This window comes from Apteryx rowi, unplaced genomic scaffold (genome assembly GCF_003343035.1).
Source record: "Apteryx rowi isolate R43461 unplaced genomic scaffold, aptRow1 scaffold_41, whole genome shotgun sequence".
Taxonomy (NCBI): domain Eukaryota; kingdom Metazoa; phylum Chordata; class Aves; order Apterygiformes; family Apterygidae; genus Apteryx; species Apteryx rowi.
The window spans coordinates 2,730,658-2,756,686 of NW_020450621.1; the positions used below are offsets into that span (position 1 = coordinate 2,730,658).

Genomic DNA, 26,029 nt, shown 5'->3' on the forward strand with positions numbered 1-26,029 from the left:
CAAGTCCCATTCAGAAGACTTCTGAGGTTTCCCCATCATTCGCTATTTAAAAACCAGTGTCAAGASAGCACAGAGTGCTCACTGTGGTAGCTTTTCCCAGGATTAGTTCCCAGAATCGGTTACCTGTGTTGCTCACAGCACCCTACCTGCCCAAACTTGCCCTCAGCACAGAAATAAAGATAAAGCTGCTGCTTTGATTTGCAGAAAGCCACTTCAGTAAGTGGGGCACAGAAAAAGGTTTCAAATAGTAGCAAGAAATGGGGGGGGGGGGGTAGCGCTGAAAGCTGAAATTTTGGCTGAGCTCATTGAGATCTTATCCAGCCACGGGATTGTGCTGTTAACATGAAAATGCACCAAAAAAAAGTTAGCATTATTTCAGTTAAAAATTAAGGGAAAATAAAAATAACAGATTAAGCAGAGCAATTTTAAAAATAAAGGATGCTGGATTCTTCCTGCCTGCCCCCTGCGAAGACAGACCACATGTTTGGTCTCTAAAGCCAAACTTTCCTACTGCGCCCCGGGAGCAGCAGTGCGCCCGCTCTCTAGACGGGGCTGCGATGAGCACGCGCATCTCTCCAGCCTTTAACTGCTCTGCGCAGGTCTGGCGCACACAAGGGGCCACTGCTCACAGAGGGCGGACGTTGCCTGAAGCCTGGAGATCTGCCCTCAAGGATTAATCCAAGCAAGGTCATTTGCTTCCTGCTTTTAGCTCTTTCCCCCGATCAGTCAGACCCAACCTGACGTGCTCCACAGGGGCCCCATGCTGTGCCCTTGCTCAGGGCTTCCTGAGAAAACAGACTCTTTCTGGTGCCTCTAACTGAGCTAAAGTCATCAGTCCCTGCTGGAAATGTCCCCTGCAGAGGTTTCCGATGGACATTTCTTACTGCCCATTCCTACGGGCTTTGCATTTTATGCCCACTTCTAACCGCTCTCTCTGACCCATTTGTATTTTACCAGTTCTCTGCAAACTTCATCGGATCAAAYTTGAGTCCTGTGGCCTGTTCAAGATATATTTTCATTCATTAATCTGTATTTCGAGCAGCATTCTGTATTTCACACCTTAACTCTGAGGCTTCCTGAATTCTAAATATCGAGCAAAACCTCAGCAGAAGGTCCTTTCTGTAGCTGGACAAGCCAGTCTAAGGACTAAATGGACGTGGTCAAAGCATACAYGGACACTAGCTCAGCAAGAAAACAAGAGGAAGAGTGAGTCTTCAGGCAGATCAGAGCCTTAAAACAGGCCACTTAGTCTCCCAAGCAGCAGTAACAGCACAAGGAGGTACAGGAATGCCCAGCCTAAAGACGTGAGGAAGGGGACAGAGATGAGGCTGTGGCAGTTCAGGCATGGGTCAGTTTTAAGCTGGTAGGGAACTGCACCTTTCGACATTACGGGAGCCCTCTACGTTCCCTCAAGAGGCAGCTAAGTGAGATGAACCCAGCCCTTAGGTATTACAGGCTTTGCCTGCACTGAGCCTGTGCGTGGTAGGACTCCCCTTCCCGTGGAGGGGGCTGTCCTGCTACCTGAGCAGCTTTGCTGGCACAACTGTTTCCACCAGGTCCTTCCAGCTGGCGCAGCTGCGCCAAGCAGGGACTGCAACGCCGAGCAGAAACACTGCTACACGCTTCGGACTAGCCTATCCTTTCCCCCTGCTTATAACCTCAGTCGACTCATTTTACGCCTGTGCCCTTGTTTGCTTCCCCATCAGTCAGAACCACGGCTACAGGGCACCAGTGAGCCAATATGGAACAAAGCACTTAAGACCACTGAAGGCAAAACACCACTGAAAGGCAAACTAGCTTTTACAATTAAATTAACTGCAGCAGTACTTCATACGGCATCACTGCTGYGCTGATTCGGTCAGAAATGAATCTATTTGCAGTAGTATTAGATCAAGAAAGCAAGCAGCACTCAGTCTTATGGTTGCAACTGGTCACAAGACCAGAGAAGTTGATCTAAAATAAGGAGGAAGAGAGAGGTTGTAGCCTCGGGCTTTGATCATTGCCTATTAGTCCGTAACGCTAAGAGAACTCCCTCATGCAGTTAGCATAACCACCAAGTCCGCACCTCCAAGCACCAGAGTTAAAACGCATGCAGCTTATCATTGCAAATGAATTCATTTACCCATGACCAAGGTGGGAAATACGACCTTTTCACGCCTAGTGGAGAAAAATTGGAACAGTTTATGTACACAGTAAAGACATTCTTGGGCGCAAGGCTGTACGCAAGAGAGAGGGAAAAGTAAAGGTGTTAAGTCTCACCAGTCCTTTCCCCTTAGACCTCTGCACGCTGAAACTCTGCTCTGCCCAGGCAGGCTAAGGGTCCTACTTCAGYGACAACCAACTCTCCCACCACACTTCACTGCTAAGACTGCATGACCCGAATAAAAGCCCAGGGTTTTTGCAAAGCCCATTGCAGGCCATGGAATTACTCACCTGAACCTGAGATACCCACAGTGAAGCAGGGTCCCCTCTTTTCCAGTGAGGCTTTTTTATTTTTATTTTATTTTCTTAAAGTGAACTAGAGAATGTCAAGAACACCCTGATTTTACAGTCTGATATATTACTATCAAGGCTGTGGACAACAGTATCCACCATGCGTATGCACCTACATGTTTCACAGGACTGCCTGAAGCAAGCAAGCAGAGGCGCTTCTCACATTTAAACTCTAGTTTATGTTTTGGAACACAGCCAAACAAATTCAAAAAAAATAACCTAAGAGTAAATGTTAACTACAGCAATGACTTTGACATTCAAGAAAGCAGGAGGGGGAGCAGGGGAGAAGTTAAAAAAAAAGGAGTTAATGCCCCAGGGAACAAATGCCAGATCTCGGTTCACATACAGTCTCAGCCCAGCTCTTCAGGCACCAGGCCTCTGCAGAGCCCATCAAGGTCAGAGCCATTTTGTTCCCCAGCTGGATCAAAGGTAATAACCACTTAAGAATAGCTACAACAGCAAGAAATGAGCACCTATCTCAGAACATCCTCAGGTGCTGTTCTGATAGGCCCTGGCATCCGGACAAAAACGTCATGCTTGTAAAGTAACAAGTCTGCAGGAAACCAATCTTATATCAGACTTTGCAGAACTAAACAAAAAAAAAAAACCCACCCTGACTCTTCTGATTCTCCAGCAAAGCTAGCATGCAAGTCCAGCTGTCCTCCAAACCTCCCCTAACTGCTGCTCAGGTAACTGCTCCTACCGCTGCTCCAGCTAGGCCAGCTCCAGTCTATCATGCTCTTTAGATGCCTGCTCAGCTCCTCTCAGCAAGCAAAGAGCAGGTGTTTGATGGGAGATGGAGACTCGTTAAGCATTTTAACCAACAAAATGGCAAAGGAAGGAAAATAAATGGAACCGTAATGATGTGGCTGAGTTACCTCTGTCACAATCCCACCACCCAACAACTGGCTGTTCATAAGGCAGCAGCTGCAGATTGGATCGGGTCTACGAGCGCACGTGGCTGTTTCAGGCTCCAGCGACAACTGGGGGCAGGGAGAAGAGTACAGGGGCTGGAGAGAAAGGAGGAGAAGAGGGGAGAAGAAAGGGCATGCCTCGACTCAGCGCCTCGTGCCTAGCCACTGCAGCGAGCTCTGGATCCGATGCTCGCCAGCGACGTGTGCCAGCACAGCTAGAAGCTAGTCTGCTGCTGCACCGTGTGGGCACAACGGGGCTGACCYCTTTTATGTAATAGCTCTTTTCAGCTTTCATGTGTAGACAAAATTAAACAGGTTTTTACAGAGCAACCGTGGAGACACGTATGCAGCACAGACACTGCGTTCGCCCCACAGCATGCGCAGACCTCGAAAGAGGCAGGAATGCACGGTGGGAGATGTAACGAGTAGRACGTGGGCCCCTGACGCCGAGGTTAGCAGGACACGTGGGTGCAAAGGAGAGGGGCAGGACAGCAGCGCCATACGGAGACCCCTAACATCTTGCAGGCAAGCGCATCAGTCATCTCCACTCACTTTTCTAGCCTGCTAATATACTGAGGCTGCTCTAAAAGTTACGTATCAGTAGGCTGGGTTTTTAAGCCTTCCTCAGCTACAACCTGCTCCTAATTCCAGGCAGCCAGCCCAGATAAGTGTGATGACAATCTGGATAATTAAAAGTGACCCCCCACCCCACACAGCAATCAGCTTATTTGTCACACCACAACTCAGTAYAGCAACGCTGCATACCAAGAACAGCTATAATCACTCCCTAGCAACTACCCCAACAGCTTGCAGCTGAAATCTAGCCTGTGTACTGCAAAAGTGAGCGTGGCTGTGGTGGTGCGCGGCTCCAAACAGCCTCAGAGCGCACAGGCAAACCAAAAGGCCACCCGATTTGCACAGGACACTGATTTTGCTAACTCCCCCAACTCCTCCCTTCCAAAAAGGGAAGGGCACTGTTCTAAAGCTCTAAAAACTCTGAATGCCAGTTTCTAAGATGCGGCCTGCCCTGCTACCCACATAGCAAAATGATTCAGCATTCACAAAAGAATGACTCCAGGAAGCCCAGCATGTCTGTCTTCTAAATGTACTCTTTAGGATGGCAAGAGTTCAATTACTACCCTAAAATAAATTTTGTATTGAAGATGTGCTGAATATTAACATTAAATTGCACTGGCTTGAGGTTTAACTTGGAAGATTATCACAGTGCAGGGAGTATGACGCATGCTTTGCTCAGTGACACCAAGCATTGATCTCAATACTACTGTATTGACACTGGAACTTGTGGATGTGCTTTTCTCTCTGCTCCCTCCAGCTTTTCATACAACCACAGGGTCCTGCACTGCGAAGGACTATGGGAAAACCCTCCTGCCGAACGGCAACTGTTTGCTTCTCAGTATCAGAGAGGAAGTTCTGAGTATGAGCGAGCCATGTGAGAAACATGTGTCGCTTCTTTCCCTGTGAAAGGAGTTTCTGGTTTCAGGGCTGATGCACAGCTCAGCCAGTATGAGGACAGTTGCCTCCTAGATCAGCTAGGACTAGCAGTCAATACCACTTTCTTCTCCCCTAACGGAGGAGGAAGTAAAGCGAACAGGACACCACCCTCCAAGTGAGCATTTGCTGCCTGCCCTAAGCTGTTCTTACTGAGGGAATCTCCAGATTTGCAGTTACTGCACTTCCCCACACACGAGCACACCAGTAACTATGGCAACTCCACCACTACTTACTTGAGATCCTACTGAAGGTCACATTCATCTCATAAGCAGGTTTGCTGTCTGGGTTTTGGTATTACTCGAGATGCAGAGCCCAAGAGATTAGGCAGCAGAGGTATAGCACAGGCATTGACATCCTACCAGCTAAGAGAGCCACAAGCTTTCTTTTCTCTTTACTTTGTAGAATTCAGCACTGGAATCTTGCTTCCCCACCCCCTTGGGACTCTGGCTCTCCAAATTATTAGTCCGATTGGATGAAAGCTGTGGTAGGCTAAAAACAAGCCAAGAAATGCTGGTCCTTCAGGTAGCATCCCAAAACACATTCCCCCTTTACAGCAAAAACACATCCCGACTTACCCTTTGTCGAAGAAAGACGTGTGCCCCGAATGAGGGTACTTTGTGCCATTGCTGTTCATCATGCTGCTGTTAACATTCCCTGAAATGTAGGATTTCCGTGATGCCTGGTCCTTTGCAAAATTTCTGCAAGCAGCTAATTTGGATTCTAAGGCCTGCGAAAGGGGGAAAAAAAAAAAAAAAAAAAAGAGAAAATCAAATAAAAAAAGTAACATTATTAGGAGTTTTTCTGCTCAAGTTCAGGCCTCAGCCTGACCAAAGATCACCAGGACCAGGACCCCCAGTGTTATAAAGTTTAGTGAAATCTGAACTAAATGGGAACAAAGTTTTCTGTGTCATCCAGCTACAAAGGAAACCCATACAATGAGATGTTGATGCAGACTGCCAGGCACAATGCACTTCCATTAGGGTTAGGATTTTAGAACATTATCAGTTCTCATTTAAGCATCTAAACTAAGGAAGTCAAATCTTAGCAGCAGCTACTGAAGTCCATCCGTTTGAGGATCAGACTCAGAGAGACGTGTTATCTTCCCGAGGCTGCAGGCAGCGTATTTCAGCACTCCTGTGTCTGCAAGAGCTCAGTTTTCAGACATGGCAGCTGAAAGGTCTCTTGCAAGCTCTCATCACGGATGGTACTCAATGGTGAAACCGGCAAGACTTCACTCTGTTGTCTGAAGTTTTCCCAAACAAAAGGGGTAGAGGCAGGTCCAGACCTATTTACTGGGTGATGACTCAGGACTGGAGAGCACAGGATTGACAACTGCCTTCTGCCAGAACAGGTAAAGCTTTCCTATTGTAGGGAAGTGTGCGTCGGGGGGGAGCAGCTTGCTTCAGAAGCTGGAGTAAGGCTGACATAAGCTAATCAGATGATTTAGAGAAAGCCAAAAGAAAAATCCTTAAATTTCTGGAAGGACCTTGTACATGGAAACTTGGACTCCTCTCCAAGACAATGTCTTCTTCCACTTCTTTCTTAATCTCATTCTGCAAGACATGGCCAGTTTTGTAAGCCCTCCTGACACAGTTCAGAAGAAGAGGTACAGAATCAGAAGAAGGAAGAGACAGCATCTAAGCCCATCCAGGGTCTGTACAGAACCACACCTCATCTCTACTACTTTCAAGAAAGCCTGGTGAGATCTTTTCTCCCTAGCGCAAGGCAAAAGTCTTTCTGCCGACTGCTGGCAAGGAGACGCTTTCCACATAGCACCACATTCCTAATTTTCCCCYGCAGTTTATTACATCACCTGCCCTTTCTGCCACCTAGCACATAAACTGAGACTGAACTTGAATACCTGCCTGCTCCAACGGAAAATCCTTGCAGCTATTTGTAACATCTAAGTTGGGCGCGTGGACATTCACACGCTTGTAGACACACGTACAGAAGATAAAAAGCTCACGTCCTTGATAGCACAGAATTCAGTACTGTTCCATGCAGRAAAATACTCCATTAATAAGGTACTGACGTGCTATCAGAAATAAGCCAACTCTACAAARCCTTGTTCTAGCAGCCCATTTAAGCTTCCTTAGTGACTATATATTTTTGCTTTTGTTTGTTGTTCTCAAAGCATCTTTCAGCTGGAAATAGCAAGTGTGATCTCTGCCAAGTGACTCCCTGTCTCAGCTGCAAGCAAGAAAGGCAAAGGGGACTTCTTGGAAAGAAAGGGAATTTAGGGCATAAGCTGAGGCATCCTCCAAGTAGCCAGACCTACAATTAGTAGATGAACATCCTACAATTGTTGCTAACAAATGAGTAAATTGTAACTTTGTATCATTAGCAGACTGAGTCTAGGAGTAGGCTGGGAAGCAAGCATGCTTATTTGGCATTTCCTGTCCTTGCAGAGTAATCACATGGGATTGYGATTAAGCTCCCTAAATCCCCTACAGACTCTTACTCACAGTGATCCCATTTTAAACATGCCACTCGGTAACCYCGAGTCCTCCTGCTGCCCTTTCAAACCAGCTACACGCTTGACAGCTCCAAACGCGAGCAACGACATAATTTTTAATTTCAAACTTTGCCAAAACAACTGCCTTGGCTGCACTCATTGCTGTTCTCAGCGTAAACCACAAGACGTGGAGGAAAGTCAGCACCAGAGGCTAGACACAAAGGCTATCCATGCTTCCTCTCAAAACACTAACACTCTCCATTGAGGCACATGAACAATCTTCTCATGACTGAAAGCAAAAAAGTCATGTCTTCATTCAACTGGAAAGCCTAGCATTCCTAAGCAACACTAACAGATGTTTAAACCACTTCTTCCCTGCTTATAGTTGTGATCCCTTTAAAGGCTTACACATTTCACTTCCCCATCAACTACAGAAGGGAACATTTGGCTTTCTCCCGATTTATTTTTTCACTTTCTTATCAAAGGACTCTACGTTTATTCATTTTAAACAACTGTTGCTGTCTCTTCTTGAGCCTGACGTGATCAGCCCTGACTGACTGATCTCATCTCGCTTCCCATGAGAGAGAGAACAATTGCGCAGCAGGCACTCAGAGTCTGAGATTCAGTTCTGAGTCTTGGTCTCATTAAAGAGAAAGCTGCAAGTCCCATTTTAAATATGGGCAAGCGGCCGATGGTGCCTAGCCCAATATATCAAAACTCCTGAAATGTGTTTTGCTCCATATATGAATTTGATCACCCAAAGGTGCCATCAGAATCTTAGTAACATGGTTTACAAATCAAGGTAAACAAAATAATAATAATAATGATAATAATAATAAAGCATTGCCAAATGATGCATGCATCATTTGGAAGAGATGCCTTGGAAACCATGGCACGTACTGAGCATGGGCCAAGTCCTCTTTTTATTCACGTACAAGGATGAAAGCTCAGCAACACAAGAACGGAACTAGTGATTCTTCAGTACAAGGCACTCACCCCTACTTTCCGTAAGAGATCTCCCACAATGTTGAGTGCAGATATTCTAGCTGAAGGAGTAAGAGGGCTGGTACCAAACCCATTTGGTATAGCTGCAAACACAAACAGATTTTATTATAAGCGCCACAGCTCCATAGTAATAAATAAGAATCAACTTCTCTGTAGAAGGATAGGTCTAAAATCCTACTGCAGATTATTCACACAATTACCCCACAATAATGCACAGACCACATGATCAGTAGCCACAGAAAAAAGAAAAAGCTTAATTCCTGCCCACTGCCTTCCTTCCCATTAGACCCACACGCAGAGTTCATGCGCTCATCTGCAAGGCTACTGCATGCAATCCATCTAATCCAGCCAGGGCTTGCTCTGGAATCTACTCTTCTTAATTTAAAAAATAATATATTAATCCTTGTGATTGTCCAGAGCCTTCCAGATGGGGAAGAGGAATGAACTAATGGACTGCTGCCTCCCAGAAAAAAACATACCCCTGAACAGCACGCGTGGTAACAAAGACATAGTCTAGACTGTCAGAGTTGCTGCCCACCATTTACCCTCCATTGCTACTCTACATTTAAGCAGAAACATCCAGACAGTATAATTCTGTAATCCCAAACATCTTCAGTACTCTACTGCAGGGAGGGCAAACACACAAAAAGAGTTTGGTATGAGGCCTAGCAATAGCTAAGCCTCACACCAAACATCATCCTCATTTTGTCATATTTGCTCACCAAAAACCAAGCGTACCTGATGCTGCTCCAGGATTTAAACACACCTTATGCAATGCACRTGGGGTCTACAAGCACCCAAGTTTACCCAAGATTTACTAACAAGAACATGGTTTGATGTTGTTGATAATCTGAACATACTCCCAAACAACTAGGCCAAGTTTCTGTGAAGTATACCTTTTGGGGAAGGAAAACTATTTTCTGATCCTTTTCCAACGGGTGTAGCTGGCAAAGAGAGAGACGCCTGGACAGCCGAATCCATCTTTTCACAGTCTAGAGTTGGAGAGCTAGGCGCTGACTTTCGAGTGACTTCCTGTTGCCTTTCCCGTACTGCTAGCTCTTGCCTTAAATCTGAGGGTTAAAAGAAGAAAGAAAATATTATATCAGTGACAGATTTCTCTAACAAGCACATTCTCTCTGTTCACTGGGGAGGAGGGAGAGTGGGAAGTGTACACAGTATGCTGCAATAACCAAACATTCATTCCACTCGATCAACAGACCTACTTCCTCCATTAGCGAGGACCCCCAATCTCAAAGCAGTCGCAGCTTACTATCAACATTTTCCATTACAGTTGGGAGTAAAGGCAGCAAACAGCTCTCCCAGGACCAGAGAACTGTGTGGCCCCCAGAATCCACGATAAGTGACTTGGTCTCAGCATTTTTCCTCCACCTGTGTTTTGAATCCCACAGAAAATGCATTACAAGAATCTCCCAGGAGGTCACAAATGCCTGCTGACCTGTGTTCAGCTCCTGCTAAAAGAAGAGGTTGGGAAAAGGGAGGAATGACATAGCCTTGTGCTTCCAATTCCCCACATTATCYTTCCAGTTAATAGTCCACAGGATTATACGTAAGGAAAAGACAGCGAAAGGGTTGTCCCCAGTTCCTCTATTCTCCAACAAGCTAAAGAGGAGAATGAACAGGCTGGGTGGTCCAAAAGGCAGAGAAAAGGTCGGACATTAGGAAACGCAGCTTTTAAATCTCACCTCTTCTCCCGACCAACTCGGTCATCCCTACCTTGTGCCCTCCCATTTCCACGCATGTTCTCTGCCAAAACCATCCACCACAATTAGATAATGAATCTATAAAGTCCCTACATGGGGCCAGACGCAAACAAATAATATGTTACAAGGGGTGTGCTGCTATCGTTCTGTTGAGGATAGAGCAACTGACTCTCCCAGATCTCTTATTCCCTGCCTCAATCTGGCAAGATGTGCCAGTAAAAAATTAGTTCTATGTTACAGCTTTTAAGTTGTTGTGAATTTTTAGAACTCATTTTAAGAAAAACAGTACAGTTGAAATTAAAGTCTGCTTGGACTCCTAGAAGAGAAGTTGCAATTGTTAACTGGAAATTTTATATTTGAGTTTGAGACTGTATGAACTTTTTATGGCTAATGTTCCTGCATGGTGTCAGGGGGAATAACATGTAGCTTTATCATCCTAATAAATATTAAAAGTTTCCAAATGACTCATCCAAGAAACAAGATGACCTGTTTGCTGATTATTTCAATGTTCTATAAAAGTCCCCTAGGTTTCCCTGTTTTTTAAGTACTATTGTTCTAATCCCAAATTAGAATTCCTCTATTCCTTCAGAAAATACTTAAGTCTCCCCGTTTCCCATTTATTATCAGAAACAATTGTATTTACAATAGTAGCTTTTGATTTGTGGCCACAAACACACTTCACAAAAAAGAACAACAACAACAAACAACACCCCAGCCTGTTGTCAACCATATTGTCTTAAGCTCAGACAAATGCCTCATCTGAGGAATTTTTCTAGACAGCTTCATTTTGGAAAAATAAAGTTGAAAACTACTAATCTCCAAACTATACTGACAGCAGGCGCAGGTTTACAAACAGAGCATCCCCACTGCTCTAGAAAAGAGCTCCAACCAAAACAAAAACAAACAAAAAATTGAAAATGCTTCTCTGACATCATCAGCGTGAAATCCATTGGGGAATTCCCAACTCTTGATAATATCCCAGAACACGCTATTCTGAACACCTGATCTCACAGGTCCAGCCACAGTCTTTACTGGAATATCTTCAGTAAACTAGGCAATTTCCAAGAGGTTTGGAAGGAACAGAAAACAGGGGCTTTATTTATTTTAAAGGAGGCTATTTAAGCATTTATTATTTCTTTCCCTGTCATTTATCTTCTCTTCCCACACAACACAAACCCAAGGAATGGGAACCTTTGGAGCACACTTCTCTACTTTGTTACAGTTGTGGAATGCAATTCTTTTGTACTCACCTTGGCTAAAAATCCTGAATGAATCTGATATTATTTTTTCCCCTACACAAGGGAATWTTTTCCCTTAACTACACTAGACATACAAAGAATACAGAACATACTGTTTGTAAGCAGCATGAAACATTTAGATTACATATCTAGTTTGAGTCCCGTTTGGTTGCTGCACGTCTGTGTTAGCAAGCCAACAATGTACTAAGACATAGAATTAATCAAGCAAGCTTTACCTCTCGCTTCATCCTTTAATCTCTGTACAGAAACTAGCAACGATTCCTTGTCATCCAGTTCACTTTCTAAAAACGCATTTCTCTCAATAGCCTGGTTTAGCCTTTGTTCAAAGTCTTCCAATGAAACTATTGTTGCCCTAGAAACAAAATCCARAATATTAGGTTCTTCAGCTTCACTAACATAAAAGCGTATTCAAAAACATAATAGAGGAAAAATGTTAGCAGGGTCTACATTCAAGTTAGTCATGTGAAAGCTATGGGAATGCTTCTTAGAAAGGGCTAAGAAACTCCARTGAACCAAGAGACTGAGATGAAAAGAACATGATAGCATCTGGCTCTCAGACATGCACCAAAGAGCTGGTAAAGAGCCAATCAAGCACACCTAGCTCCATTTTTCCCATGCTGTTCTCCAAAGCCATGCTACTATCAGTGTATCAGCTCAGGAGGTGCTGCACTCTCCAGASCTCTGACCAGGCAACAGCCTAGCAAGTCCAGAAAGCAGGGCACCGGGATATTACCTAAGGCCCAATTTATTCCATGATTTAAGTGGGACAACTCATATGGGTCAAAAGCTAGTTGTGTGGTTAAGAGCCTTGTGGAAGCAGGACCTCAGCTCTTAGTTCTCTTTACCACATAGCCAGAGGCTCATTCCTGCTTCCACTGAATCAATGGCAAAATTCCCATTCAGCAAAACAGAAGCATGATCTACTCCAAAACAGGGCGTTTCTAACAGCAGCCTGTTCATTTTCTGCACTTACCCAGGACACATTTGTTCCTACAGTCATTAAGGCATTATGCAAGAGAAGAGGAGACTCCTTTGGCCTGTTTTATTTAAAGGGGGTTATGCAAAACATTAGTTTCTTACTTCAAAGAGGCTCTGAGCTACAAGGATCACAAATATATTATAAGAGGCACCTAGCTGGTAGTATCAAAACCAGTGCACTGGCCTGGCTTGCTCTAAGCCTGCTTTTACTGCTTGTTTCTCACAGGAATATGAAGCACTTTAGGTATCCCTTGCCTTCCTTGCTGTAAGGTAATGCTACCAGTTGATGGATGTCAATTCTAAGGGTAAACTGCACTGTACAACAGAATCATGTGTCTTGGGCTCTGAGTGTGCATTTTTTTTCTTTAAAGGAATAATAAAATGATGAATCTAAGTAGCAAAGAAAAGACCTAGTGAAAAAACTYAGGGAAATAAGAGGCTTGCAATCTTCACCTCTTTGCACGTTCCAAGTCGTCGTTGGCCTGCTCCAACTCCCTCACATACTTATGCAGCTGATCTTTAATGGCCCGCGTCTGACTCAGGTCATCCTCTAACAATGACACTTGCTTGTAACTCTGCGCATACTGGTGCTCCAGTTTCTCCTGAAAGAAAGAGAAGTAGTGAGAYAAACATCAGTAACATACATTCTCCAAGTCATCAGGAGTAAAACGGGACAAAGTAACACAGTAGCTGCAGTCTGCTGACTTGGGATTGCTGGCAACGCACAGCAGAAACCGGAGAGTTAGGAGGAGCACGTTCTGAACATCAGAACTGGACATGATCTCCAATTACAAACACCGCATTGTGCGCAGAGATCTCATCCTAACACAGCTGGCTGTTCAGAGATGCATCCCCGCATCTGTTCCAAACAGTCTGCGCTGACAGCTGCTCTGAAGCCTCAAACATCTMGGATGTCAAAGAGAAATCTAATTGCATTGGCTCCCCCTCAGTGCCTCTCTCTAGACAACAGCAACACTGTACCTAGAACTTGCCTGACATCTCCATTAGCAAAAAATGAGAGCCACTGGAATTTGTTATAAAACCTCCTGACTACAAAGAGAAGCTCCACAAGCTCGTTTTCAGAAGACTGTAGAATTTATTCCTAAACATGCTATCAACAGCCCTGAAAGTACAGATAGGGGCTAATGGAAAAAACTACCGATCTTACAAAACACATACTGACCTTACAGATATAACTAGGACTGGATAAGAGAACAAGTAATCCCATATAACTTATTTCCACTGTGTAGGTTTCAAACCTTTCTCTTCACTACAATATCCCAAGGCTACGAAAAGATGATACTTTTCCAAGATCCCAGAAGAGGTAAGAACTTGCTAACCCAGTGGCCATAAAGTCATCTTTTGCACACCTGTATGGTTATACCACTCCTATCTCCACAGATAATGCTGTTACGAACGAATTATGAGAAACTCTGAATGATGTGAACAAACCACCTGTCTTCAGCTTTCTTTCAGGTTCTTTCWCAGAACCAAGGAGACATTCTGGCAAAAAAAGCAGTCTGCAAAGAAAGATGACAATTCAGTGGTCTGACAAAACACACTTGTGTTGTCTGCCCTGCTGCTATGTTAATGTTGCCTGTGCGAGTAATAAAATAAATACTTGGCAAAGCCTAGAGAATTCAAACAAATGAGCAAACTCAGAGACAGGAGTTTAATGATATGAACAAGAATAATTCTTCCAGAATTTTTCCTGGTAAGTTACTGGCCTTATTTGGAGTACATGCCRTACTCAAGACTGGATCTTAAACAGATGACTGCTTTACTCCATTTGGATACACAGTTAACATGGGTACAGACCAGACAATCTAAAATGAGATGCAAAACATAAGGCAATGCCATCACAGACAAGACCTACCTTTAATGTTTCCACTTCATATTTCAGTCTTTGGTTATCTGCTTGCAAATCCCTATTCCTTTGCTCAGCTTGCACTAACTGCGCCTCCAACTCAGCTTCTAATTCTCTGCTTCCCTCCTGAAATTCGGCCAGCTCTTCTCGAGCTTCCTGGAAACTGTAAGGAGAGGATATTATCCATTGAAAATCCAGCATCTCTCAAGTTAAAACAAAATATACTGATCTTTAAAAATAATAATCTGAAAAACAGAGTTTTACAGGACTTAAGTGTGATGACAATAGACCTCTACAGGGAGAGGGAGAAATGGTGAGAGAAAGAAATTACATTAAGCTTAGCTATAAAAGGAAATTCATTCCCTTACATCCAGCAATCAGCTACATTAAATGCATGTTTGAACATAATCTATATCAAGGCTATTAACAGGATTCAAAGGAGTCTTACAAACACTTTGTACTCCATTAGCTTTCACTGCTAGCAGACTTGAGCAAGTCAAAGAATGAAGTGAATTTTAACCTGATTTTGGTCAAAAATTATAATGGAGAACAACAGTTACTGTATCTCTGCACTACATGGAAATTTAAGGTTCTTGAAAAGTGTTAAGATTCTAATCTTAAAGTTATTAAGCACTTAGGAAGCCAGCTCATACTTACCTTATACCACTGCAAGGTATTAAATTGCTAAAAGCAGCCACTCCACATACTTCACTTATTAAATTTGCATCTTTACCATATTTAATAGTTCAGCTCTTAGCAAGCAGCAATGAAAATCAGAAAGGTTTTAGGAAACAACATATGCAATGATGTCAGAGACAATTTTCTGACACCAAAGAACAGCTCAGTGCATGCGAGGCCCCTCCACATGCCCATCCATCTACCCAAAGAAAAACACCCCAAAGAGCTTTTAAGCCCAAAGAGCTTGCAGGAGGTTTAACTGGCTGCACCTCAAACCACACAAGCAACGCTGCATGCAAGGAAAGCCTTCCAAAGAAAACCAGCTGGGAGCCCCTCCCAAAAAACAACCAAAACAAACAAAAAACAGGCCAGAATACCAGGTATAATACATTTCAGTAAATTGCAATAGACATGAAATCAGCCACTTTTTATACCAGTAATTCAACTACAAGAAGCCTGAGGGAACAGTTCTCATACAAGGCAAGTCCAACAGAAGCTTCTTATGATAAAATGTCAAGTTGCTACTTAAGGCAGCACTTTGATTGTACAAAGACGCACATGATCGCAGAAGGGCTCTGTTCTTGCTTGAACATGCTTGAAACATAGCCTAGAGTTCATGGAATGGTAGCGCTGTTCAAGAGATATTCAGCTTCCACAAGTCTGGAAATTTTAAAGCTGAAAACGCAGAGATTCATTCTGACATATCTAATACTCGGCCTTGCAAAGAAACAGATTAAGCCTGGTCATATAAGTTCTGGTCATTAAGAACCAAACCCAGTCTACGAATCCACAATGGTACCTTTGTTTGTACTTCAAGGAAAGCTCTTTCCAATAAGCAGTTTCCTCCTTTGGACTTGAAAAAGTTGGRATTTCTTCACTGTCCATGATCAATGCAACCTGCGGAATACAGACACAAGAATACATTGAGGATAGACAGACAGGCAGGCTGCCCCTGAGACTGCTGCTAAGTACTGAACTTCAGCATTTTGGCCTTTCCGACAGCCACATCCAAACTTGGCACTCACAAACRGGACGTTAACGATCCCTAACAACAGTCAATCAGCACCGAGACCTGCAACAACAAGAAATGCAATTTTATCCAGCTCCTGGAAATGCTTGTGCAGCGGACTGAAATGAGACCAAAGAACTACTCTGTACCTAGCCTATCACTGAAAGAGTAGTTAACGTCAAACGCTCATTTAGGATCACCTCTGGTAAGGATGTTAACAGCTATCATAATTTCCACTTTCATTCATAACATGAATGTTCTTAAAAATAGATTTTATCTGTCGTCAACACTCTGACRCATACTACAATTCCTCTTAGAGTTACGAAGGCACATAATGAATGAAGACAAATACTCTGAGGTCAACAGCTAACATGATGTGCTATAGAGATTAAAACTCAATTTACTATTCATAAGTTGAGTCCTAGCTAATTTCTGCTTTCGTATAAAACATGCAGGTAACAGAAGTTTTCAAAATAGTTTTGTCCCCTCTGCCCTCTCAAATCAACATAAAAAAAACAAACAAAAAGTCTTTTTCCTATAATTAAGTGGCCCCCATCACACAGCAGTGCTTCTAACTTGGAGACACGTCCCATGCCAAGGCAGGCGAAACAAGCTCTCTGTTGGTTCTGCTGGTAAATAGAAGTTAGGTTTTTAAGGTTGCAACTGTAATGACCTGGAAGATGCCAAAGGAGGCYGGGTGGCAGTTGTGGATGTCTATACTCCCCAGTTTCACTGATGGCTAGTTCTGAATCACAACAACTATTGTACTGTTGGTGTTGAAGACGACGACGTAGAGGTGGTTTTACTATACAGAGAATGATCAAAAGTGTTCAAATAGAAATGGTTCCCAATCCCCTCCAGGAGATRCTCTGCACAGGTCTTCTTACCAACATGTCATTTCTGAACTCTCTCCAAGCAAGGCCACAAATCTGTTACTTGTAGGCAGTCACCTTTTTTTTTTCCTCCCCAAGACCCATGACTCAAATTCTGTTATTAACTCTCAGCAAAAGGAAAAAAAATAAAAAATAAATAAAAGCTGAAATCAACCTCCTCTTTATTGCAGTGGCTTTAAACATCCCTTGTATYAAGCTCATCCYAGTGGATCTATGAGTAACAACTGACCTAAAATTCCTGGCTTTCATACTCTGACAGGCATCGATAGCCAATGTTGTCCCTTCAGGCCCAAAACTGTCACACTAATATGTCCTACACCTCAGTGGCCAGCATTTTAGACACCTAAAAGTGGGACAAAACAATTCCAGTGCTTTCACCAGAAGGAAACAAGCTCATGTCAGAGGCTGGTACTTAGCTCACAAATAAAGCAAGGCAAAATTGGCACATTTGTTCTTCAGCTCAGACTGCAGCTGCTACAGTTCAGGGCACGAGACCAAATTTATCCAAAAGGTGCTAAGCACCTCAAAAGCACACGGACTCTCTCCCTGTGTTTAGCTTTCCAACTTTGTTGGTAGAAGCAAGTTTTTTAAAAAAACAGGTCTCCACGCTGCTTGAAAGAACTGACAGTCTGTTCCCTTTTCCACATTTCACTGTACTGAGAAAACAAAACACACATGTGGAGCCATTATAATTCCTCCCAGCACATATATTTTCCAGTCCCACTGCACCTCTGCAGACAAAAATTTATTTGGGGTGTACTAGCTACAGTTGTCTCACCTGTTTGCAAGGCAGTTTATCACCATCCAGGGACACAACCACAAGTCCTAGGCAAAGGACCTGTTTACAGTGGATATAAAAGACCCATGAATCACCTCCTGAACTGTCACAGCTTTGCAGCCTGGTGCAATAAGGCAAACAGACATCTGTTGTGGCTCGGGCACATGTCAGGCAGTTCATGAACTGCTACCCAAATCTCTGGGAAGAGGAAGAGGTGAACAGCTTGGTTCAGTTACTGCTGCACACTGTAACACCAGTCCCACATGGATCACACTGACAACCTGCTTCAGAAAAAGCCTTCTGACCTTTTCCTCTGAGGAAATTCTAAACTGGCACAYTTGGAAAGGCTTAGATCAGCAAGAAGCACGTTTTCCCCCCCCAAATAAAAGATGCATAGCACAGAACAGCTCCAGAATAGCTGATCTCAAAGTTGTAAACAGCCAGGAAACGACACGTCAGCAGATTTCAGGCTGGATTTAGAGGAGAGTTTGAACAAGGAAGTATCTTACATCATTTCCTAAAGTAGCTAAAATAAGGTACATCTAGGCCCAAGACCCCTTCCTGTCTGCTCACATGAGATACACCCTTAGAAAGAAACATCGGAGGAATCCCTGAAAATACAAGTCTGTGGAGATGTGGGAAGGGCTGCCTGAGACTCGCAAGTATTTACAGATTCACAGACAGAAGATGTGGAAGGTATTTTTTCTTCCCTTGTCAAAGGGTTGTTTCCTTTTAGCTTYCAGAGGGATGAGATTCAGCCCTTTGGTACTTCAAACCCACTGGGCAACAACTCYGCCTTCCCAAACCTACCCAGTGGGACCTATCAGAAAGGAATGGAGTTAACCTTTTACGAACAAGTCCACCATCCTTTGCCAGACCTGGTTAAGCGGGCGGTATCTCATGATTATCCATGCTCTAAGTATTTTTACCATCATGCCTAATGTTATCAGCATGGATTTTTTTTTTTTTTTTAATCTGCCAACTCTTATATCAGATGCTCATGTCACTGTGCTGTATTAAACTCTAATATCTATATCCGAGATTCTGTACACAATGTACAGTTATATCACTTGCCTTCTCTAACACGTACAGGAAATAGGAGAAAGGGATAAAAACGCACATACACACTCCTACAAACAAGGTGATTCAGGGCCAAAACACTGGTTTGAGAGTTAGGAAACACAGATAACTCCCAAGCCTGCCACCGACAYATGCATCATCTTCAGTAAATCACTTCATTTCTGCCAACCTTTACTCATTCCCTCTATCTAAAGCATCAGCTCTTCTACGCAGGCCTATCTAAATAGGAGTGTGTGCCTGGCAGAAAAGGACTCCTAGGCATTATCAGAATATAGCTAAATAATTTAAACATCTAATTTGTGGAACAGTAAACGCCCATGGAATACCAAGAGTTTAACAAATAATGCTTTGCTTCAGCGTGTTGTTGGTYATTCCTGGTTCTGGGCATTATGTAAGGAGTTGCGAACTAGCATGGCAAACGCTTCCTATTCACGGACTTCTTTGCATACGTGGCATTTGCAGAATCCAGCCTTTGACRAACAACACTGAGGCTTTCAGCATACAGACAAGACAATGCAGCAGCGTCTTCCAGGGAAAAYGGGAGCAAGCTTATGCCGAGATACCCACTCAGAATTCATTACAACACAGCTAAGCATTCACAGAGCACCCTGGGAAAACTTAGCTGCATGGGCATAACTCCAGAATCTAAAGCAGCTCTCAAACAAGAACTATGTTCAAAATGCRATGGCTCCTTTCAAGCCCCTTTTACACAGTAAGCAGGGCAGAGGAACTGAGAAGAGGTCTTCTCCACTGTTAAAACAGCACAGTTGCTCCAAGCTGTAATCGTTYTGAAAAATTGCAGCACGTGGCTTACGAAATTCTCTAAATGCAGGTCTTTTTGGACAGGACAAACCTGTCGTCAAAAACATCCCTAGAGGTGGGATGTTTAGTATYTTCTGGATATTACAAGAGTCAAAGGCTGAACCAAGCATATAGCAAAAGTAACTCCATTACAGGAGGACRGTATTTTTCTTCAAGTACCTTAATGAACCTTGCATTCAAGGCCCAACTGAAATCTTTATGAAGCCACTTTTCAGCTAGGTCATTAAAAAACACAAACACAGCTCGAAGCATAAAAGTACCTTAAAAAAGCTTCCCCGGCTCTCCATCATGTGACTGTACACTGCTGTTAGAGCTTGGATCAAATATCAGACCAAAACATTACGCTTGAAATATAACATGATGCTTAGACTTCAACCCAAATCTTYCCAGAGTTCAGAATTCACCCCTCTRCTCTCAAGGGACAATTCAACTCACTGAAACATCACTGTAAGGATGAGCTACAGAACCACGTCCAAAATGATTCTGTGTATTGGTCAGACACAGCTGCAGTTCACCCAGGATGTAGCTGTAGGCATCTTAAGGTGCTGGGTAAACCACATCCTTCCTGATTTTAATCATACCACATTTTCCCAGTTAGAGCTAGTTTATAAACATCTGTCTCTCACACACACACACAGTAATAACAATAACAATAATAATTAATACTCATGAACAGGTCATTTTTCTGTGCATAGGATACTAACTTTCTTCCTCACAATCCTGTTTGCCCTAAAAATTCAGAAACCAAACATGAAGWATTAAGGAGAAGAGGCAAAGCACAGCTACTGAAAGGCACTTTTAAGACAAACACTGAGTCTATGCGAAAGAGCCTGCCAAGCTAGCAAGAGGCTACAAGCTACGGTGCTAAGACTCACCCATCCACAGTTTGCTGACCCACCACTTAAGGCAATACAAATGTCAACYGACCTTTGGAATTAAATATGTAACTACCCAAAATAGGTGGTCTTAAGGAAATTCTACCAAGCTCACATCTGGCCTTCAGTTCTTGAGATAACAAAATAGTTGYATTCATTCTGGCTGTGAGACTCCTGATCTCCTTAAAAGTTAAAACTGCCAAGTGCCACGTAATTGCCGCAGTCATTCCCTTCTTGCAGAGAATGACTCTGCCATTGAACGCTGGCACAGTCCAGACCTGACAAGGAGAACGAGAAGGATTGWCAGTTCTATGCTGTCAAAAAGCAAGTCTTCTGCCTCTTCCTCTTGTATGCCGATTCACAGATAGGATCCCTTGTGCTTTTCTATCTCTACCATTCTTTGCCTTCTCAGRCCATAACAACCAACAGATAAGCCCCAAACCCTTGGGGCAAATCTTGAGTTTTTGTAAAACCATTTCAGGACTCAAACCATGACTAGGAACCTGAATACTCCAGCACTAAATAAATAAATCAATCAAAGCACATTTGCATTGTCTTTCACTTATTAAAATATTGAAAACAAACAAACAAAAGCCATGGATTAGATTTCAACAATCAATACGTGCTTGTTTTTCTCATCCTGAAATAGGAGCTGGAGGCACTTTCATACGCGCRTTGGAAGGTTGCCCGCTTCCACTGCTGCTTCGAAAAGTGAACCTCTCTGTCTTTTCCTGCAACACTATTTTTGAACTGAATGTTCTCTGGTGAACCACAACAAATGCCTCATTGCCTCTTACAACAGCAGTATATGAGCTTTCGGGCRGGGGGAGAAAAAGGGAGAGTCGCAAAGCACAGCGTCAGCACAGTGCTCCTTCTTCCGCCATAATAATAAATCCTGCATTTTCAACTTGGACAAGACAGTAGGCAGAAAGATAACTAAATCCTACCTGCAGGAACTGCGTGCCAGGTTCAGACTAAAAGCCTTTAAGACAACCAAGCATCACACAGTAAAGCCTTCTTACCTCAACAGTCTCTTGTGGAACCTGGTCTATTTGGTTAATATGCCTGATATGCCCTAGGCCGCATGACCAAGACTTGCACACCTGCCAAATCTGGTATCTAGTGTGGCAAAAAAACCCCAAACCCCAAAATCACAAAAACACAATTTGCAGTGCTAGCCAGCACAGGGATGTAARCCTTGAAACCAGAAAGAAAACACTGATTCAAGAAGCTTCTTTTCAGAAAATTCAAGCTACAACTACCACAGGCATCAGAATTTAGTATCAAAAATTTATCCCTCTCACAAGCATGAAAGGTTTAAGATATCCAACCTCTATTTGTTCCCAAATAACACCACTAACCCCACTAAAGCACTTTGAAAAGGAAACTCTTAAGAGGCTGGTGCACCTGGAAAAGGCTCAGTATCTGCAAAGATGAAGAAAAGGCCCCTGAAGACGTGCATGTCCAAGAACAATGTGGGTCTGACCCTGAGAACTGGAGCTCTAGGAAACAATTTGCTCCCAGTTTTGTATCTGGGAACCCCGATGACCAAATCCACACAAAGCAGAAAAYTGAAGAGTGGTGTGGAGTAAACAGTAAACCAAGAAGGAAGTTAAGGCTGTGAAAAGAAAATGCTTCTCCTTGCCTCAGTCTCCACTCTCTGGAAGACCACCTCTTAAGAACGCAGGGAAGTTGGTGAGATAYGGTAAGCACAATCTGGCCTCACCCACGTTGGTCCCAYTGCACATYCCACACCCCAGCACAGTGGGCTAAAYGCTCTCAAAAGAGCACGGCAAGCCCAAAAACTTCTATGCTTACTAGGTAACTGAGGCCAACAGCTGGTACAAGCYGCCACATGCCTGTGCACCAACACAYATCTAGAACTTCTGGATATTATTCACCCAACTTGCATCTTCTTGAACTCCTAACTGTCTCATTTGTCTTTAAATCCCGAAAAATTACAGGGCATCTTACCCAGAAGCAATGACTTTATCCAAGAGCTCATTACAAGCACAGCAAAGAGCTTGTGACAAAAGACGGCATAATGGTCTCTTTAGCTTCCATATTATCTCAAAAATTAATATCATCCCAATGATGACATTCCCTGGAAAGGCAGTGGTCAGAGGGCTAAGATGTTTCTGGACATTGGAAAATGACAAGTGACTAAGAAACTTAAAGGGAAAAAGAAAAGTACTTAGCACAGGTTTCTTCTAAGATGAGTGAACTCTGTTGCCTTTTGAGCTTCTGAAGGCACCTACCAGTGCCAAGGAGCAAAACTTTTCTGAAAAATACCACCCAAAGCAAGCCAGCCTTCAACAGAAAAGGCCTTACGTCTCTTCAATAAACACTTAACAAGATGAGAGGGGAAAAAAAAAAAATTCCCAAGCTGTGACCAGGAGAGTTAAAAGTGCCATCTGTGACTTTGCTATACTGACAGAAGACCCCTCCAGGGAATCACTTGTAATAAGAAAAATATTCTTTGACAGGTATATCTTGTTTTGCTCATGTACATGTACTGTAGAGTAATAAAAATGCAGTATGCTTGCAGATGTGCCCACCAAGGAACACTGCAAATATACTACAACTTTTTCTGTTCATAATGTATATATAAATGACTTGGGTATTTTCAACGGGCATCTAAAAGCCACAGATTTTAAGGTCAGGAGAGATTATTTAATCTGATCTCCTGTACAAKTCAGTCCCTTCACTGTGTGCTCAAAGGATGTCCTCTCCTCCACAAAGTCGAARTGTTCGGGATCTGAAACTAGGCAGCAAAAATAAGGGCCATCTTTCCTCCTGCTCCACACATTTGCACGCAACTGCAAGCAGCTGTGTATTTTGCGTATCTGACCTCAAGGCACATCCCAAATTTGGAAYCCAGATTTTTCACACTGATCAGGGAACAGTACACAGGGTCCACAACACACTTGACTATGGTTATGGCGACACAAATGTCAAAAAAAAGGACTATAAGAAACATATTTCCTTTCTTAAGTTTAAATTCCCCTGCTTTTCAAAAATAACTGTAATAGACTGAGGGCATAAATACTACTTTGTTCCCATACTTTTTGGTAGTCTATTCCCAGACRTGTCTCCAGTGACAAGACTCCTTGGGGCACCAAGGTCACAAACATCATGATTAGTCTCTTTTCTCTCCACTTTCTGCCTTTTCTTTCTCTTCTCCTTCCTTCCCCTCCTAACTGTGCTATTATCTCACACATTTGCAACCTCTACACGGTCAGGAAAAGCAAGGTTTTACCCTCAAGAGCTGGGAAGGAAAYTAAATCAATATGGCTCTGAACACATACCTTCACATTTGCAATTCACAACAGCAYGCAAGATCAAATCTTTGCATATGTAAGTCAAAAGGAAAACGCCTGGTATTTGGCTCCACATATAAAACACGAATACATAGCATAGCAAGGTCTAGGTCTGAAAGTAAGAGAGAGCATTTTTCCAAGGCAGGCGCAACATCACTAATTCAAAAAACACACTATTTACCCACACCCACCATATCATGTTCCACCATAGTTATCTGGCACTATCAGGACAAAATGCCTGTGCACAGTCACAACACATGACCGACACACCAAATTTAAAAATAATAAAAAAAACCCTAAAAACTTCAACGTCACTTTTCTGCCCTAGTACAACTCCTTCCTATTACAGTTACAAAGGCCTCTAACAGAGCACTAACCTTGATGAGGCCACTTACCTTCATGGTATCCAAAACTTTTTCTGCAATCTAAAATTTCCTTAAATGTCCAAGTAACTCTTCTACTGCTGTTTTGCATATTTAACTGTCTCTTCGAGGAATAAAAGCCACAGGCCCAAGAAAGAACTATTTGCGCTCATGACCAAGYTAAGAGTTTCACAGGGAAGAGAAACCCTGAGTCACTGAACACTCCCAATGCAAACTGATAGAGAACAATGAACCYGGGGTATGTGTGCGTGAAGACAGTCTTCCCTGTCACTAGAAGGAAGGAAGGATATGTTTTAATGGGAAAAGGCATAACTGAAAGCCTAACTGTAGTAATGCATTTTCTCTTGTGTCAATGAGTTCATCCTTTATGGCATGTCTGGCGCAATTTRGGTCAAACTCAAACTGGGAGGCAGTGACTATTCGAGTTTGGTTAAGTTTATACAAAATAAAACAGGCCCAGCTAARCTGAGGGAGAATAATAAAAACCTCAACCCCCCCCCCCCAAAAAAAAATTACTGAAAGAGTATTTTCAGATAAATATTGCAGGCATTTGATCCACCAACTATTTTATGCAATCTCTGCAAAAGCAACTATTCAAATAGTGGCTGTGAGTGAAAAGCCCATGACAGCAAGGTGAGAGCATACTTCTTGTAGCTAGCCTCATCACAGGGGAACATGAATTAGCATTTCCTCAGGCACACTGCATACGGGGTCTTCCCAAACCCTGTCCTGTGGGCCACCTCAAGTGCATAGTGAGACCAGACCGTACCAGCTCTCACAGCTTTCAGCCATTATCCTGATCAACAAGACCCTTCACCACAAAGAAGAGAACGGCAGTGAACCATATGCCCAGCTATGTGTCTTCTACTGGGGCTGGAGGATGAAAAGACACTGCCTTACGGGACCGAGTCACCTATCAAATAGGCTTAGGGAGTATAAAGAGAACAGCAGCGATTCCTGTTTACAGCCAGACAAACCACATAACTTACTCTGTTGCATGCCTTTCACACACATGCAGCATTAAGTCCCTCTGCATTCAGAAATTGCTCTGAGCATGGGATGAAGTCAAAAGCAGACTGTCGCCATCAAAGCCATCCTGGCTGCCCTCTTCCCCGAGGGCAGCATGGGGACAGCCAAGGAGCATAGTCCACTGCATTTAAGTGGACAGGAAGAAAAACAAGTGTCATCTCATAATACACGTCACATGACTGAGAGATTGCCCCACAGACCCAAGGAAGATGAGATTTGGGAGCGAATCACTTAGCCTGCAATTTGTTCCCCCTAGCAGAACAGAGGGCAGCCAGGAATAGGTCCTGAGCTGGACAAACTGCATGTAGTTTGGGCAATTTTGCCTTAACACATCTGAATCCTGTAGTTTCATTTAAACACTTGCCTCAAAACTGCACAGCTTAGCTCTAAGAAAATGCGTGTCCAGCTCAACTGAATCATTCTCAAAGTTTTCTCCCCTCCCTGTTCAGACACTGGATAATCTGAACCAGACTTGCCATACTTGAGACACGCTTACAGGCTCCTGGATAACTTTCGAGAGGTGCAGCAAGAGGAAGTAAAACGTGATAGCGTAGTAAGAAAAAGTGTTTCCTTTCAACGAGAGCAAAGAGGCAGGCAGCCATAAATTAGAAACCACCTGCACTGAATTAAGTAGTGGGTAGCTCAAGTGAGCTGGCAGGCAAGAATTWAGAGTTTTATAACCCAACTGCATTCTGACAAAAAACCTACTAGTAGAAAAGCTATTTCAAACSGAGCATTGGTCCAGCCATTTTCCCTTCACGCTGAAGCGAAACTGCCTTTTAAACAAGTTGTGGTTTTTTTTTTCCCTCGAAAGTCCGCCGCTCCCGGGCAGCCGAAGCGCAAACCGCGGCCTCCCTCCAGCCGAGGAAACACCGCGCCGCCCGAGCCGCGGCGGACGCCCCGCCGGCTGGCGCGGGGCGCTCGGGGCTGCCGACGGCGCCAGCAGAAACAGCCCCGC

The 26,029-nt window shown here is 43.5% G+C and overlaps 1 protein-coding gene across 6 annotated transcripts in view; it reads right to left on the reverse strand.

The window, feature by feature from the left end:
• The window catches only part of NDEL1 (nudE neurodevelopment protein 1 like 1), a 32,762-nt gene that overhangs the window by 6,070 nt on the left and 663 nt on the right, over positions 1–26,029 (reverse strand). Inside the window, exons 1-9 of one of the 6 annotated variants that reach the window (XM_026075684.1) lie at positions 25,780–25,918; positions 15,682–15,779; positions 14,214–14,367; positions 12,791–12,939; positions 11,575–11,711; positions 9,276–9,449; positions 8,371–8,462; positions 5,495–5,646; positions 3,372–3,503 (exon numbers count right to left, since the gene is read on the reverse strand). In XM_026075684.1, the coding sequence (XP_025931469.1) occupies positions 3,407–3,503; positions 5,495–5,646; positions 8,371–8,462; positions 9,276–9,449; positions 11,575–11,711; positions 12,791–12,939; positions 14,214–14,367; positions 15,682–15,767 (1,041 nt within the window). In that variant the 5' untranslated portion in view covers positions 15,768–15,779; positions 25,780–25,918 and the 3' untranslated portion in view covers positions 3,372–3,406. Of the gene's footprint in view, positions 1–3,371; positions 3,504–5,494; positions 5,647–8,370; positions 8,463–9,275; positions 9,450–11,574; positions 11,712–12,790; positions 12,940–14,213; positions 14,368–15,681; positions 15,780–17,562; positions 20,622–23,647; positions 23,865–25,031; positions 25,223–25,779; positions 25,919–26,029 lie in introns of those variants that run through there. The other 5 variants (XM_026075686.1, XM_026075685.1, XM_026075681.1 and 2 more) reach the window with 5 other exon arrangements.